The sequence below is a fragment of the Bufo bufo genome, chromosome 2 (assembly GCF_905171765.1).
Source record: "Bufo bufo chromosome 2, aBufBuf1.1, whole genome shotgun sequence".
NCBI lineage: Eukaryota > Metazoa > Chordata > Amphibia > Anura > Bufonidae > Bufo > Bufo bufo.
The window spans coordinates 680,101,490-680,119,829 of record NC_053390.1 but is presented as its reverse complement, the minus strand read 5'-3'; the positions used below and the strand labels follow the sequence as shown (position 1 = coordinate 680,119,829).

Below are 18,340 nucleotides of genomic sequence, written 5' to 3'. Positions count from 1 at the left end.
TATAGCATCGGTACAGGGAGGAGGAGACTGCCCTGCTTCTCAATGGACGTCTCCTTCTCCCTGGCTGTTGCGCGGTCCAATCGCAGCAGAGAGCGTCACAGCCAGGGAGAAAAAAAACTCACCTTCTCCCTGGCTGCGACGCTCTCTGCTGCGTTTAGCATACAGGGCGGTAAAACTGCAGGGGGGCACAGCGGGCAAACGGAGTGGCCCCCAGACAAACTAGTAAGCAATAATACATCCGTGCACAGTGCCCTACATAGCCTGCTAGTTATTTTCTAATATCTGGACCCATAAAAGGTCCTCTTTAACTTAAAGGGATTGTCCAAGACTGACTTAAAAAAAAATAATTTTTATCTTCCCTGTACTTACCTGCTCCATGCCACTTGGTTCCAGATCTGTGGGTCTTGACCTGTCTTGTGAGTGAAGTCAGTGGCTGCCTTACAGGTGCTCAACCCCCAACAAACAACGCACACTAGGGTCAATTTCATAGGAAGCCAATTTGCCTATTAGGATATTTTTGGAGTGTGGGAGGAAACCGGAGTACCTGGAGGAAACCCATGCAAACACAGGGAGAACACACAAACTGTATGAAGATGTTGTCCCTAAAAGGTTTTAAATTCAGGACCCTAGCGATGAAAGGCTCCAGTGCTAACCACTGAGCCACCATGCTGCCCCTCTTCACGGATGGGGTCATGTGCAAAGCTGCAGCTAATGGGTTGCCTTACTCATTGCTGTGCTACTGGCCACTTGGGACATGCACCACTGAGGCCAGTCACTGGCTGCAGCGGCAAATGTGACATGCAGGAAATCTACAAATGGGGACCAGGGGTCCAGTGAAAACATGTAGGGACCCATGGATTAGAACTAAGGCAGTTAAGTATAGCTTGCTTCACAGGTCCAACAGGCTGGGCGTGAATTAAAAAAAAAAAGTTAATGTTGGACAATCCCTTTAAAGGGTTTTCCCATGAACAATACTTATCTCCTATCCACAAGAGTGGGGGTTCTGTGTTCCCCAGTTTGAATTGATTTGCAGTTGCATATGTTTGCTGGTTCTCCATTCAGCTGTATGGGGCTGATGAAAAAAGCTGAGTGCTGTGCAGTGGGAAATCATTACTACTGGGAAAATGCTTACGAGGCAGCGGCCTCTGCCAACATGAAAGATAACCGCTAAGCTGTGAGGGCTGAGTGAAGCTAGTTCACAAATGTTCCTCAATGAGATATAATATATCATCACCCATTACCACCATTTCTGGTTGTTACTAGTCCCCCACTATGTCTCTATAAAAGTCTAACAGCCAAAATGAATACAAAATGTGTGGAATTTGTGAGATGTGTACATTAAACTGAGCTCGTCGCTGTGTGGAGATTTTTAGCTCCATTCCTCAGAACATGGCAAATTTTACAAAAAATGGTTGCATAGTTAATATGGTTGAAAAAAGACATAAGTCCATCAAGTTCAACCAAGGGATAGGTGGGGAAGTGAATCCCAGAAGGAATTGAGACTCAGATTTCTACAAGTTTTCATATGCATTTATGTTTTTTACTTTTAAGAATTAGTCTAAACCCTTTTTGACCCTTTTTAAAACTGTTCATTCCAAGTCTATTCCACAGGACACATTCACTAGATTAATAAAGGAATTATATATATAGGCTGCAAGTGCTTACAGAAACGGGGCATTTGCCTTTATTTTGTGAGGTTATACCATCCATGAATGGCTTTAGGTAGGGTATTATTCACATTGGTACAACTACTCAAAGTCCATCTGCCATAAGAGACAGAAACCTTGCACACCGGCATAAATAAGTCTATAAAAAGTTAAAGCATTGGACGCTAAGTGTTCCTACTACACAATCCCATATTCTGCAGTTTGGGGTCTCCACACTGTGTTTCCAACTCACTGAACCAGTTGACAATCTACCTCAAGGGAGTCCCCATCCATCACCCTGCTGTGAGGCCATCAAGTATTTTAGAGTGCGATCAGTATTTTAGAGGGCTATCAGTGTTTTGGAGGGATGACTGGCAGTCAGTGCTTGGAACTGGCCAAACGTCACTAGCTTCTACCAGACAAGACCAGCACGGTCAGTCTGGGGCACAGAAGACATACCATAAGCCATGTTAAACACTAGTACTGTATGGACACGGCCACACAAGGTTCTTCTGAAGAGAAACTGATAATAAAGAGCAGTCATTCTATGTTACCTCCTTATACTATTTTTAGATGAGGAATTGCAGGCATTTACGTGTATTATTTTTGCCAGTTGTAGACGGCATTCCCCTAGATTTTCTTTGGATTTTTTTTTACATTCCACTTAATAAAAAAAACGTTTTGTTGATTTGCCGTACAAAAAGAGAGATAATCACAATCCAAACGGTTATCTGCGTATGACTCATTGCAAACATACAAAACCAGTTCCTATAGGGCCACTTTTAAAGGCTAAGTCAATACAGGTGGATTTTAGCTTGTGTGCACTCAAAGGCATTTAGTGAGACTGAACAAAACAGTGGCGTCATGCAATTAAAACATTTTATAGCATGCGTGATAGGCACACAGTGAAGAGTGATGCCGTCTTCACACACATCGTCTTTTTAATTAGTCTTTCTGTGACATCATTGGCTATTATCTTACCTTAGGGGCAAAATACAGACGTTTACACAAAATAATACAGTCAAGGGCAATCTCATGACATCACATGCTAAAAAGGCCAAAATCAACACAATGGAGGGTGTTTAGTTAGGGTAAAGATCTGTGTAAGTGCGGAGAAGAAAGACAGGGGGATAGTAACCTTCTGCAAGTCAAGAGGGTTCTCTACAGAAGCATCAAGAGAGGAAACAGAGGAAACTTCCTGCAAAGGTAGAAAAGAAGGTGAAAGCTTGTAGAATGGAAATGGTTTTTCTGTCACCATGTGCCCGTCTCCTACCAATATTACTGTCTGGCACCAATGCAGTTTAGGACTTTAACTTACTACAGGAATTACTAGGACTTTTCTTAAAAACTAATATAATGATAAAACTTAAAGCTGTAGATGCAGACCCCTAATCTGACTTTCTGGCACCAGTTCATGAGATACACAGAAGGATTCACTCTATATAGTCAGATAAATGCCCTCCGACAACTCAGCTCTGATGCTATTTTGATGCTGACAAGTTCTATCCTCATTTTCCCCTGAAAACTAACATCTGGCAGGTCAGCGGGCACTTACACACTGGATTGATGAACCATTTATCTACAAATAACTTCCAAATGATCAGAGATAGTGCTGCAGAAGATGACACTTAAAGCAACGGATGTACTCATGCCTCTTACATTATCTCTCTTAACCAGCATTCAAGCTGTGTTAAATGCAGGCGATTAAGGAAAACATATGGCTTAAAAGGCACCTATCATTTTAACATACTTCTGACATGTCATGGTGACATGTCAGAAACTTTAATTGTATCCAGACCCTCATGACTGCGAAAAGAAAGAGGCAGAGGTGCACAGCACTGTTTGATTCTACTCGGCTCTTGACTTTTTATGAATTCGTACACCCCTCAATCTGTTCTCAGAGTAGAGCCTTTAAAACTGAACAAAAATGAAGAGGCACATTGCTCAGCTTGGTTTTAGCAATCAGTGGCGGTCTCATCAATCTATCAAAAGTGTTGACATGTCAAGTGATAGTTACCTATAGTAACATACATAGTAGGGATGAAGAAAGACACAAGTCCACCAAATTCAACCAAGGGACAGGTGGGGATGCGAATTTTAGGAAAGGGGAATGAGACCCAGACTTCTACACCTATTCATAATTATTAATGTAATTTAATTTTAAGAATCCACCATATCACTTTTTAAAACTGTTCCTGTTGTGACCATGTCCTGAGATAGACTATTCCACAGATTTACAGTCTTATGGTAAAGTAGCCTTGACGCCTCTGGAGACTGAACTTTTTCTTTTGAGGGGATTTTACATGGAACAGCTTTTCACCATATTTTTTGTACGGCCCATTTATATATTTGTATAGGTTTTTCATTTTCCCCCTTAAGACGCCTCTTCTCAAGACTAAATATATTTAATTCTATTAATTTATCCTCATAACTAAGACCTTTCATGCCCCTTAGCAGTTTAGTTGCTCTCCTTTGTACTTTTTCCAGCTCCAGGGCATCCTTTCTATGGCCCAGAACTGAACTGCATATTCCAGATGAGACCACACCAAAGCTTTGTAAAGTTGTAATATTGGATCCCTCAAATCCATGCCTCTTTTAATACAGAACAATATTACAAGTCAGAGGTTTGTTAATGATAGGTACTCTTTAATGCCATTGTAGGTGCCTTTAGGTAGCAAGAATGCACACTGTATGACAATTGAAAGCAAGGCCATTCTTTTATACTTATACAGACTTTTCTGGAATGACAAGACCGAGCACATGCACACAGGTACAATCCATTGCCATAAAATTCATACTATGAATGTCACATTCATATGTAACACAACGGTACTCAATGCTAGAAAAGGATGAAGCCAAAACTTGCTTCCAAAAATCTAAAAAAGTCTTTAACTCTGCTTCTTACTTCACTAAGAAGGTAATGGAGTTACTAAATTAGTGCTGGTTTCATAGACAGTTATTTCAGTGATTTATTTATTGACTTTAAATGTCCTTGGACTATTTGTCTCTTGTTAATTATTCTTCTGCGCTCACAGTCAAATTCCACTGGGAATGCAGGGTATGCTGCCTTCAGTTGTAAAAATGTGGGCACTCCCTAGAGGTGCAGTATTGGCACAGCACAGTCTAGCTTTCAAGATAAACATATATTAATTTATACCTGGGAATTCAAGTCATCTTCTGGCTCCTGAAGGTTAAAGACAGTTGCTGCATTGTCAGCTCCTAGCAATCGTCTGGCCATTTTCTCCTCATATGTCAATTTCTAAGGATAGATACAGAGATTATCATACTTTTATATTTATTCTACACCTGTAATCATGATATAGGAAAAATTTAATATAGGGGGTCCTAAGCAGGTCCAATGAGGTGCACATGCCCTAACATTGCAAATGGATAGGGTTGAGACAACCCATTTTAACCAAAACGAGTGGCGCCAAATAATATGTTGCAAGATCAGCTACAATTCTATTTCTCTACTGCGTTAAGAGTGATCAAGACGCCATTCTGCTTTCAGTGTCTTATAATAGTATGGAGATAGGAGAACTTTACAGTATATAGAATAGTACCGGTTGCCCGTTGTTCATCAGTTCTTCTTTGAAGCGAAGCTTTCTCTCCAGATCTTGAATGACTGCATCTTTTGTTCCCTGAATCTCCTCGTCAGATGCTATACGGGCAGTCCGGCCAGTCTTCTTTGGGAAGCCCCTAATAGAAGAAACAGTGCAAATAAGACTAGTCACTAAGACCATTTTATGTTCACATACAATATAGAACAGACAATACAATAATGTGACTGTATAATATGGTAGATGAATATCTGAACATGTCACTCTATGCTCTGTCCAGGGATATATACATGGATTATGGGAGGAAGACAAAAACATGTTTACAATGTCATTGACCTGATGTCAAGTATTCACATAAATGGCAGTCCTGAGATAAATCACAGAATCAATAATACAGTTAACTTAAAGGGAATCTGTCACCACCTTAGACCATTTCTAACTATTTATCTGGTAATGTAGCTCTGTTATAGTCATTTATAAATATACCTTTATGTCCAGAACAATGTTCTCTATCCCCCCAAAATGAGTCTTTACAAATATACTAACTAAGGCCTCCTGCACACGAACGTATTTTTTTTGCGGTCCGCAAAAACGGGTCCCGTTTTTTCCGTGATCCGTGACCGTTTTTTCATCCGTGGGTCTTCCTTGATTTTTGGAGGATCCACGGACATGAAAAAAAAGTCGTTTTGGTGTCCGCCTGGCCGTGCGGAGCCAAACGGATCCGTCCTGAATTACAATGCAAGTCAATGGGGACGGATCCGTTTGACGTTGACACAATATGGTGCCATTTCAAACGGATCCGTCCCCATTGACTTTCAATGTAAAGTCAGGAGTTAATATACCATAGGATGGGAGTTTTCTCCAATCCGATGGTATATTTTAACTTGAAGCGTCCCCATCACCATGGGAACGCCTCTATGTTAGAATATACTGTCGGATATGAGTTAGATCGTGAAACCTCATTTCCGACAGTATATTCTAACACAGAGGCGTTCCCATGGTGATGGGGACGCTTCTAGTTAGAATATACTACAAACTGTGTACATGACTGCCCCCTGCTGCCTAGCAGCATCCGATCTCTTACAGGGGGCCGTGATCAGCACAATTAACCCCTCAAGTGCCGCACCTGAAGGGGTTAATTGTACTATCATATCCCCCTGTAAGAGATCAGGGCTGCCAGGCAGCAGGGGGCAGACCCCCCCCCTCCCCAGTTTGAATATCATTGGTGGCCAGTGTGGCCCCCCCCCTTCCTCCCTCTATTGTAATAAATCGTTGGTGGCACAGTGTGCGCCCCCCCTTCCTCCCTCTATTGTAATAAATCGTTGGTGGCACAGTGTGCGCCCCCCCCCCCCTTCCTCCCTCTATTGTAATAATTCGTTGGTGGCACAGTGTGCCCCCCCCCCCCTTCCTCCCTCTATTGTAATAAATCGTTGGTGGCACAGTGTGCGCCCCCCATCGGCCCCCCCTCCCTCTATAGCATTAACAACATTGGTGGCCAGTGTGCGGCCTCCCATCTCCCCCCCCCCCCCCCCCGATCATTGGTGGCAGCGGGTTACTAGCAATAGTACAATAGTAAAAGATTCATACTTACCTGGGAGCTGCGATCTCTGCGTCCGGCCGGGAGCTCCTCCTACTGGTAAGTGACAGTTCATTTAGCAATGCGCCGCACAGACCTGAGGCTGTCACTTACCAGTAGGTGGAGCTCCCGGCCGGACACGAACATCGTAGCAGCAGGTAAGTATGAATCTTCTACTATTGTACTATTGCTAAGTAACCATGGCAACCAGGACTGTAGTAGCGTCCTGGTTGCCATGGTTACCGATCGGAGCCCCAGCGATTAAACTGGGACTCCGATCGGAACTCCGCTGCCACCAATGATGGGGGTGGGGGGGGAAGATGGGAGGCCGCACACTGGCCACCAATGTTGTTAATGCTATAGAGGGAGGGGGGGCCGATGGGGGGCGCACACTGTGCCACCAACGAATTATTACAATAGAGGGAGGGAGGGGGGGGGGCGCACACTGTGCCACCAACGAATTATTACAATAGAGGGGGGGGGGTCTGCCCCCTGCTGCCTGGCAGCCCTGATCTCTTACAGGGGGATATGATAGTACAATTAACCCTTTCAGGTGCCGCACCTGAAGGGGTTAATTGTGCTGATCACGGCCCCCTGTAAGAGATCGGGTGCTGCCAGGCAGCAGGGGGCAGTCATGTACACAGTTTGTAGTGTATTCTAACTAGAAGCGTCCCCATCACCATGGGAACGCTTCTGTGTTAGAATATACTGTCGGTTCTGAGTTTTCACGAAGTGAAAACTCAGCTTTGAAAAAGCTTTATGCAGACGGATCTTCGGATCCGTCTGTAAAAAAACTAACCTACGGCCACGGATCACGGACACGGATGCCAATCTTGTGTGCATCCGTGTTCTTTCACGGACCCATTGACTTGAATGGGTCCGTGAACCGTTGGCCGTGAAAAAAATAGGACAGGTCATATTTTTTTCACGGCCAGGAAACACGGATCACGGATGCGGCTGCAAAACGGTGCATTTTCCGTTTTTTCCACGGACCCATTGAAAGTCAATGGGTCCGCGAAAAAAAACGGAAAACGGCACAACGGCCACGGGTGCACACAACGGTCGTGTGCAGGAGGCCTAACTTAAAAAGAGCCCAAGGGGCTGTGCTTAATGGTGCTGGAGCCCAGCTGCACCCATCAACAATGAGCCCGGACCTCGCCTCCTCTACTTCTCTCCACCTCCTAGCTGTGGCAGCGGCCTCATGCTACTGCTCCAAATCCCGCGCAGGCCCATGTTTGCATTTTGTGGTCACCTCTGCGGTCTGTAATCGTCTGCCAGTAGCGGCTTCATTAACTGAACTGCGCATGCACCAGTAAGATTTGCACAAGGTTTGGAGCGGCCGCAAGATGACGTTGCCGCTGCTAGGAGGTGGAGAGAAGAAAAGGTGAGGAGGAGGATCAGGGCTCACTACTGATGGGTGCGGCTGGGCTCCAGTACTGATAAGTACAGCCCCTTGGACTCTTTTCAGCCTAATTAGCGTATTTATAAAAGCTATGATTTATGTTTCCTGTCCCTTTCCTCTGTTTTTCTTTGCGTTTTGCTTGTTGGTATATTATATTACATGGTTCATGCATGGACACTATTAGTTGTTGCCTCACAGATTTCAGTCTCTAAACCAATTTCTGTAAGCATTTTTATATGTTGATTTGTGGCTTGCATTGACTTCCATGCTTTGCTTCTATATCTATGTGAGATATAGAGTGACTATTGTCATGTGTTACTAAAAAGTAAATGACTATAGCACAGCTATATTACACTATAAAAAGTTAAAAAAGCTATGGGGTGGTGACAGATTCCCTTTAACAATAGGTGTACAGTCAGCAATGTTGTAAAATGATGACTTAGAAATAAAGGAGATCTATTAGTATGGACTACACCTTTTTAGTATGTTAATATGCTTCAGTCCCCCCCCCCCCCCCCCAAAAAAAAAAATGTGTGTAATTTAATCCAAGTGCATGATTACATCTCTCCAAATGTTCAGCAGAGTTATTGTGCTTTTACAAGTCCCATTCAGGTGAATGGAAAAGATTTTCCATTCAGAAATTTTTGCACCAAAATCTACAGTGTGTGAAGGCACCCTAAAAAAAAACAATATGACTGTGGCTAGTTTAGTACCAAGACTAGATAAGAAAAGCAGTGACAATTAGTTCTGAAAGTTTAAGGTCCAATTTCTGCATATGGCATCCTTCATATGTCATGGCAAGGCAGCTGAGTTGGCAGAGGAAGACCCGCTCTGTTAGAACCAAGAGACATGTGAGGGATAGCTTTCATCTGGAAGGACAACCAATATCCTGTAATTTCATTTTCCTTGTAGCGGTGAGCAGGAGGAGGGAGGGGAGTCCAAATTTAGAGTTGGAATTCAGAATTGTTATATTACAGATTTCTGACGTACTGGTTACAGTAATATATCTAAACTAATGCTATAATTGCCACCTTCACAATACTGGATTAGAAAAACAAACATTTGCAATATTTTTCCATTACTAATTTTCATGGACTGACCAGTGTGTGTGGGGGATAAATTGTTTTCCTAAATCCTGCTTCCCTAAGGGAACTAATGGAAAAATGAATCATGTCCAAGCTTGAAAAGATTGTGCCTCAGAGATATCAGATGCTGATACAAATGATACACGGGCTAGGCAGATCGGACAGGGGAGACACTGGAAAGGTGCCAAGCACAGTGTAGAAAATTATTCTATCCATTATTTATATTATAGGCACAAAAAACTGCAGCGCCTGAGAAATGGGACATTACATGTGATACTATCACTAAATTAGATTCCCCTTGCTGTAAGCAGCTGGAATTACTGTAAGCAAATCCAGATTGCTCTCAATACACATTGAAATTCCTTGCTAGTTACATACGGATAAATAATAATGTTTCTAATTTAGTTTTATTCTTGTTTTTCCCCCCAAAACTTTACACATTCTGCATAACTTTTATCTGCATTAGTAAATGACTGCAGTGTTCTGTAAACCAGTATGATCATAATGTAATATTATTAAAGAAGTACTTTTATTTAAAGGGAATGTTTTATCAGAAAATTACCTATTGTTTAAATCAAGTTTTTATGTTAGTCATAATTTTTTTGAATATTTGGTAATATATATAATTGTCTTCTTCCCTATTTATATATATTAAAAAAAAGTAAAATTATGCAGTTTTTACACTAGGCACTAGGCCTAAAATATGTCAAGGGCAGGATATGGGCCACAGACTTCTATGGGAGATTTTTCTAAGTTTGCTGTGTGACTTGCAGAGGTAAGGAGGGAGCAGATAAGCTATGATATCGCCTATTCTGATATCAAATGTTACCTGTACAGAACAGAAAGTCTCGACATATTATTAGACCGAGTGGCCAGTTAAAAAAGTGCACAATTTTAGGTATTTTTTTTTTTAAATACTGTAGATAGCGAAATGGAAAAAATAAAATAAAAAAAATCACCAAAAATTCTAAAAAGAATCTGCTTAACATAAAAATGTAATTTATTTCTATTTCTTTTCATTGTCTTGCAAGCCTGGTGACTACCATTATATTTATAGCAAAGGGAAAATTTGCTATAAATTAGCTTTTTTCTAAAGCATTTATTTTCTTCTGTGGTGTAGATATCCATGTACATGCATATGTGTGACCCTGCTCTCCAGAACATAAGAGCCAGAGGTCGGATTTAGTCAGTTTGAAAAGCCGATACTTGAGAAAAAGATAGATATACTTGAGCAAAGGGACATAATGAGAAAAAAGTTAGCTAGCCGAATAAACCTGAAGATGTATGAAGACAAACTCATAATTACGTCACAGTCTCCTTTGCTCTCCTCTGTTTTAGGCTAGGAAATTGCTGGAGGAGGAGACTTTAGGCAAATGGCTTTTAACTTGCCTGGTCTCCTACCTGCGATAAATCAGTGAAGGAGCTTTCTGCTGCCGCACGCTATCTCCTAGAGAAATATTTTTAAGCCATGCCTTTCACTGAACTTATTGGAGACGTGTTTTTATCTCTGCATTAATTTTAATGTGAAACAGAATATGATCAAGGAAGACAAAGATTTCCGGTAAATGGGACTAGTAGATTTAGTTTTTTCCCCTTTAATGGCAGAGGTAGCACTAGCTTTTTTTTCCTTTCATTTTCCTTTTTTTTTAAACTGAAACGCGTGAGCAGTTGCTGTTCTTTTACAAGTTTCCGAACACAAACACTGGTCTGTTTATACAAGAGGATTTCATCTCAGCTAAGCTTTCTGAATAGTTTCAATAGATGTTCTCTGGATCTGCAGTTGAATTTTGAATTCATGCTCCCGTTAGCATACATACTGCACAAAACAAAAACAAAATAACATGCATATGCCACAATCAGTTAAACCACAGTAACTATAGTAACAGCACTGTATGCTGTTCAGCTTTTCTTTTATGTGATAGTGGCTGATACCCTAGTTTTCACAAAAATGTCATCCTGGCTTTACAGGAACCCTATGCGCAAAACAATAAAAAAAAGGTCAAAGCACTTCCTGTTTCATCTATTTCATTCCGTTGAACCTATTTTGTCTCATATAACAAAACTGAGAAATATATAAGAAATCTATCTGCCTATCTCTTCTACTCACTGTCACGTCATAGGCTGTAAGACAACTGGCTGACGCAGGAGCCTCCCTGCTGTGCTCTGTCTGTAGTAGGACAAAAATAATGTTTAGCCCCACCCCTTTTCTAGGCACACCACTTAATAGGCCATCCAACCAAAGATGGAAAAGGGCAGCAAAAGATTAACAAATGTTTCCACAAGACTGTTAGTGACAGGATCACAAACTGACAAAGATTGAAGGCAACTATATCTCTTGTTTACATTAATTATTCATTTCAAGATTTACTGTTCATTTAAGACCAGCATGTAAAGCAAAATAAAGGAAACAACCAAGAAGGGAAAGTTTGTTAGTTGTGAATAAACCCTGTGAAAAAACAATGTACAGTGAAACCTACAAAAATAGACCTCTATACCATTTAACCACCAGGGAACAAGGATTTTATGAAGACTGAATTAGTGGCACAATTATTTTGACAGATAATATCGTTGTTATAATCTATTTCAAGTAAATAATGTATATAATAACGTCAATTATAATTATAATAAAATAGTATTGATAGTTAGAATAACATTATAAAGTTAACTACATACATGACAAGAAGAATAATGATACAATAGAAACTTACGGTGGCATTACGCCTTTTGGAAGACCAAGTTCATTGAAGGAGACAGGTGATTGTTGGGATGGCAGCATGGAACTAAGGAAAGCTGCAGGGCTGTTGCCTGAGTTAGATCCTCTTGTAACTGGAGAAAAACATGGACTGTACGATGGTGATGGGGCAGAAACTGGAAGTGGAGGAGGTGGGGGAGGAAGAGGAAATGGATCTTGACTACTATAATTTGCAGTAGGACTCATCACAGGAGGTGGCGGAGGTGGTGGAGATGATGATGTTGGAGACCAAAACTGCTCCCCTTCTGGAGCAAATGGTTGGGAGAATGGTGGCACTGGAGCTCTACCAAACAGTTTTTGAGGTGTTGATGTTGGAGATGGGAGGCTGGAGGTAGAGGACCCAGAAGATGGCGTAACAAAGCCTGAAGCGGAATTCATGTTCTGAGCAATAAATTGTTTAGGCCGAGCGTAGTTGAAGGAGCTTGCTGATTGCATTGCCGGAGAACTGTGAGAATTCAGAACGCTCATTTGTGCTGGTGAAGTGATGAACTGACTGGCCTCTAGCTCCTGGAAGGAAGGTGGAGGAGGGAAAGATGGTGAAGGTGGTGTACTTTGCTGAAGGCTTGCTTGTTGTTTCAAGGCAGCAGATTCTTTTTCTTGACGTATTTGATTCTGTAGTTGCAGTAATGTCTGAGAATCCCTGAGTAAATGAGAATAAAAAAAATATGAGCTTGGCAATGGTATGTATGGCATCTGAGCACTGTAAAATTGAATTCATAGCAAGAATGCTGCACTCTTCCTATTCACCTGAGCCTTGATCATAAATTTCTCCTACATGAAATGAAAGATGGTTAGAAATTCCTTCTCATCTTCATAGCTGAAGCAGGGTGATAAGATTTACCGTAGATGCACTAAACTTCTGTAATCTCCCCAGAAACAAGAACACATGCCAGAAGCCTCCTTAGCAATGATTGCCACAATCTAGCTGATGTGAATCATGTCTATAAAGGAGAATATTCTTTCATTCTCAGCTTTGCTAGCACCATCTACATCGTTTAGTTTAGTTTTGATCCAGTAAAGCCCACAGATAACACAAGTGGCTCAGAGGCTGGAACATGTATTGGGCTTAATAAATGTCGTGGTGCAAAGGGTTGAACTATTATAAAAGTATATGCTTGTAGTCCAGACAGTTAAACACATTGAACAGTAATTATAGACATTAACTTCTATTCCATTGATACTCTAGAATGGTCATGGTATTATTACAATTATAGGCTTATGCGCCAGACAATACAACAAGAAGCACTAAGCGTTATTCATGGTTATAAATATTAGTATATAATTATCCGGTTGCCATTCACTATACTTTACTAATGACACAAGGATTTAACTGCTAAATACTTGACTAACTGCATGGAAACAAAGCTTCGGAGCAAAAAGTCTGAAGATTTCATCATCGCCAGTACACTGATATGTAGTAAGATGAGAAATGAAAAAAGGGCAATGGGGAATTTAATAAAGATGCCCTGAGGAAATTTCATCACTCCATTCCTGCCTTGTGCTATTATTTGAGGGTATCAAGTATTTCTCCAGGCTTCCGATATGTTATATTGACCTGTCACAAGTTTTCAACGGGTATAGGTGCTGAGACCCCCACCATTTGCTAAAATGAAGGGGCACATGTGCTCAGCTGAGGTGCATTTTTGCTCCAGCCAAGCGTGCAGTGTGCGGATTCATAGAAAGCCCATGGACTCCAAGGTGGGTTGAGCAGAAGCTAACAGAAGGGGTACACCACTCAGCTGTGCACATCTAATCTTTTGTTGCGGCAATCCATGAGTCTCAGCCCCCTGACCCACGCTGGTCGAGACTTCTGACATGTCATAGTGATACTGTTTGTACAAATGAAAGGTACCTTTTTGCACAGAAGAAACTATTAAACATATTTTAGGAAGTATTTTATTTATGAAACCAGTTGTTCTTCATATGAGTGAAATTTTGAGTGATTTTGTGGCGTTCGAGTGACCATAACTGTCTGCTATCAAGGTGCCAAGTACCATGGTTGTCTAGCTACGAATGCTCTCATTTGGATAAACATCTAGACATTGGAAATCTAAAGAGAAATGATGTACAAAGGTAAGGGTGGTCATACACTTTCAATAGATGATCAGACAGCTACCTCTCTCAATTTCCTCCTGGCTCCCCAGTATACATACACATTTGGCTCAGCCGAACACGTATGTGTATTTAATGGGGAGAGGAGAGAAAGCCTCTGACAAAAGCTTCTGGAGGTGGCTTATCTCCTGGGGGCAACAAAAGAGTTGGACAGAAATATTCACTTCACCTGATCCTTCTCTCCCCCCAACATCATCTGCCAGTATAATTGGGAGCTCCCCACACACATAAGAATGTCGGTTAACCAATAATACACTAATTTGCATGGGGAGCCTTAAGTCCAAATACAACTGTGTCTTATCATCAGTGTGTGGTTATAATAGTGCAGATATAAAAAACTGTGAGAAGTAGTGTTACATAAGTATAACTCATTTATGACTGAAGACCAACTTCCTCAATGTAAGCATCTAATGAGAGTAAATAGCAACAAGTCTTTTTACAGCTCTGGTATTGGCCACAACACCCAACTAAAAGGGTTGTCCAGGGTTGGGCTCTTTCACACCTGCGTTCTTTTCTTCCGGCATAGAGTTCCGTCGTCGGGGCTCTATGCCGGAAGAATCCTGATCAGTTTTATCCTAATGCATTCTGAATGGAGTGAAAGCCGTTCAGGATGCATCAGGATGTCTTCAGTTCCGGAACGGAACGTTTTTTGGCCGGAGAAAATACCGCAGCATGCTGCGCTTTTTGCTCCGGCCAAAAATCCTGAAGACTTGCCGCAAGGCCGGATCCGGAATTAATACCCATTGAAAGGCATTGATCCGGATCCGGCCTTAAGCTAAACGTCGTTTCGGCGCATTGCCGGATCCGACGTTTAGCTTTTTCTGAATGGTTAACATGGCTGCCGGGACGCTAAAGTCCTGGCAGCCATGGTAAAGGGGAGCGGGGGAGCAGCATACTTACCGTCCGTGCGGCTCCCGGGGCGCTCCAGAGTGACGTCAGGGCGCCCCAAGCGCATGGATCACGTGATCGCATGGCACGTCATCCATGCTCATGGGGCGCTCTGACGTCATTCTGGAGCGCCCCGGGAGCCGCGCGGACTGTAAGTATACCGCTCCCCCGCTCCCCGCTCCTACTATGGCAACCAGGACTTTAATAGCGTCCTGGCTGCCATAGTAACACTGAAAGCATTTTGAAGACGATCCGTCTTCAAATGCTTTCAGTACACTTGCGTTTTTCCAAGTGGAGTACACGCCGGATCCGGACAACGCAAGTGTGAAAGAGGCCTAGACAATCATGACTGCTTTCTTTCAAATACAAAACCTAATTGTCTGCAGGTTGTGTGGTATTGTACTTCAACTCGATTCAATGAATTCAATACAGCTGAGCTTCGGTACTAGATGCAAACCATGGATAGGTTAGACACTATTTCTGCAAGACACAGGCAATGTTTTTCTAATCCTGTACAATCCCTTAAAATTTTGTGCCGGCAAAATAAAAAATGAAGCCCAGTTTCCATTAACATTCCTCAAAGTGGTCTTTAGGTCTGATAATGATAACATACCTTTCTTACAACATAAACCAGCTCTAGGCTCGGTGATAAGATCCACAGGTATCAATCACGGCCTGGTTCCTTCTAAGAAAACTCCTCTCGATGTGATGAAAGGATCATTAAAAAACAATACGTGAGGAGTAGTGTTGGGCAATGCTCGAGTCTCCTCCCCACACGTTTGTTGGCTGCTACGCAGCAAATAAACATTCGGGGAGTACTGTCCTCACTGTAATGCCGTAGCCATGTTGGTTACTGGCATTACAGTGATTGGCTGGCCAGAACGCGTCATCGGGTGTTATTTAGCACCCGATGACCCGTGGTTAGGCTGAGTCTTAGGGCCGTGTGAAGCCCGTGCTGTAGACAGCAAATTGCGGTCCACAATGCACGGGCCCAGCCGCATGGGAATCGCGGACCCATTCACTTGAATGGGTCCGCGATCCGTCCGTTCCGCAAAAAGATAGAGCATGTTCTATCTTTTTGTGGTGCAGAGGCACGGAACGGAACCCCAGAAAGCACTCCGTAGTGCTTCCGTAGTGTTCCGTTCCATGCTCCCGTTCTGCATCTCTGGATTTGCGGACCCATTGAAGTGAATGGGTCCGCATCCATGATGCGGAATGCACACGGAAGGTTGCCCATGTATTGCGTATCCGCAAATGTGGGCCGCAATACGACAACGGGCATCCCTTAGTCAGGGAGGGCTGCAGCAAAAGGGACAGATAGTGTAGGGACAGGAATCCTTTTTTTTTTTAGGCAGGGTTTAGTCTTGAAAGTTGTTAGAGACCCAAAAGTCCTTTTAAGGACTATTGTTTTATCTGGCTGCAATATATATTATTATCGCAAACTGCGCTAAATTGCGTGCAATTGTTTGGCCGCTGCTGACAGTGACACAACCTCTGCTACATCTGTTGTGTTACATTTGCACATCCTAAATATCTGTGACATTCAGCGCAATTGTTTGGCCGCTGGTGACAGCGACATTACCTGCGCTACTTCTCCTGTAAAACGTTTGCGTATCCTAAATATCTGTGACATTCAGTGTAATTTTTTCTTAGCCGCTAGTGACAGCGACATTACCTGCACTACATCTCCTGTATAATGTTTGCGCATCCTAAATATCTGTGACATTTAGTGTAATTTTTTGCCGTGGGCAGTGGGGTGGCAAAAGGGAGAAGGTGGGCCACACCAAACAGGCCTGCAACTGTTCCCTGGAGCACCCCCTTGCGGCAACCTCCCTTGCCAAGGGGTAGGTGTTCTGCAGTATGGCGCTTTTTTGAGGAAAGTGCGAATGATAAAAGAATTGTCATTTGCAACCTGTGCTGTACCAAAATGAGCAGGGGCGTGAACACTAGCAACCTCACCACCACCAGCATGATCCGCCACATGGCATCAAAGCACCCTAATAGGTGGGACGAACGCCTGGGTCCACAATCAGTGTCTGCGGGTCGCACAACTGCCTCCTCTTCCCCTGTGTTACGTGCTGGATGCCTCCCGCCCTGGACCTTCGCAAGCACCATCAGCTAGCACATCCACTTCTGTGTCCCAGCGCAGCGTACAGATGTCCATTCCCCAGGCCTTTGAACGAAAGCGCAAATACCCAGCCACCCACCCACAGACAATGCACAAGGCCTGGATTGCCCCTGACTTCTCTACTCCACCAGAGGAAAGTGGCTGAACATAAAAAAGGGTATATGGTTCAATCTTACGTTTCTCGTCCTCCTCCTCCATCATATCAACATGCTTATTAGGCTGCCCTCACTCCTAATGTTTTAGAGGGTCAGATCAGCAGCAGACCCTCACCCCTAATGTTTAAGAGGGTCAGCTCAGCAGCAGACCCACACCCCTAATGTTTTAGATGGTCAGATCAGCAGGCCCTTGCTCATAATGTTTTTGCTGGTCACCAGCAGGCCATCAATCATAATTTTTCAAGGGTGTGTATGATGCCCTCCTTTATGTGTAATAAAGGGTGTATTGGAGTGCTGGTTCTTTGTAATTTTTGGCAGCCCTTTCACTTAGTGCATAGGCTTTATGAGTGTAGGAGTCCGACTACCTGAACAATTGTACCACAATGTGAATGAGGCCCTCCTTTATGTGATATACAGGTTGTATCGGAGTGCCTCTTCCTTGTAATTTTTGGCAGCACTTGCACTTTATATACAAGTAAATATACAGGAAATTTTTTCCTCTTAGGGTCCATTCACACGTCCGCAATTTCGTTCCGCATTTTGCAGAATGGAATTGCGGACCTATTCATTTCTATGGGGCAGCACGATGTGCTGCCCGGATCCGGAACTTCCGGGTCCGCACTTCCGGGTCCGCAATTCCGATCCCGAAAAAAATAGAACATGTCCTATTCTTGTCCGCAATTGCGGACAAGAAAAGGCATTTTCTATGAGAATGCCGGCGATTTGCGGTCCGCAAAATGCGGAACGCACATCGCCGATATCCGTGTTTTGCGGATCCACGGATCCGCAAAACACACACGGACGTTTGAATGGACCCTTAAATTGATTTTATCTTTGGTTTTGTGTGTATTATTGTCAGTCTGTAAAAGTGGCGTACTACTCGGACAACATCGTTCCCAGCAGCGACCTGCGAGTCCAAGATGCATCCAGACATCCTCCCCATGCTGTTCCCGAACCATTTCAGTGGTGTTTCCATCAGTTTCTGACCTTTGCCTGTGAACCAGACACCCTCCCCCTCTTCAGAGCAGGGGGTGCT

The 18,340-nt window shown here is 43.0% G+C and overlaps 1 protein-coding gene across 5 annotated transcripts in view; it reads right to left on the bottom strand.

The window, feature by feature from the left end:
- The window catches only part of PALLD (palladin, cytoskeletal associated protein), a 366,817-nt gene that overhangs the window by 30,118 nt on the left and 318,359 nt on the right, over nt 1-18,340 (bottom strand). For 4 of the 5 annotated variants that reach the window (XM_040418647.1, XM_040418649.1, XM_040418650.1 and 1 more), the window contains 4 exons: nt 11,978-12,661; nt 5,210-5,345; nt 4,804-4,905; nt 2,785-2,844 (listed from right to left, as the gene is read on the bottom strand). In XM_040418647.1, the coding sequence (XP_040274581.1) occupies nt 2,785-2,844; nt 4,804-4,905; nt 5,210-5,345; nt 11,978-12,661 (982 nt within the window). The remainder of the gene's footprint in view (nt 1-2,784; nt 2,845-4,803; nt 4,906-5,209; nt 5,346-11,977; nt 12,662-18,340) is intronic. The other variant, XM_040418648.1, reaches the window with a different exon arrangement.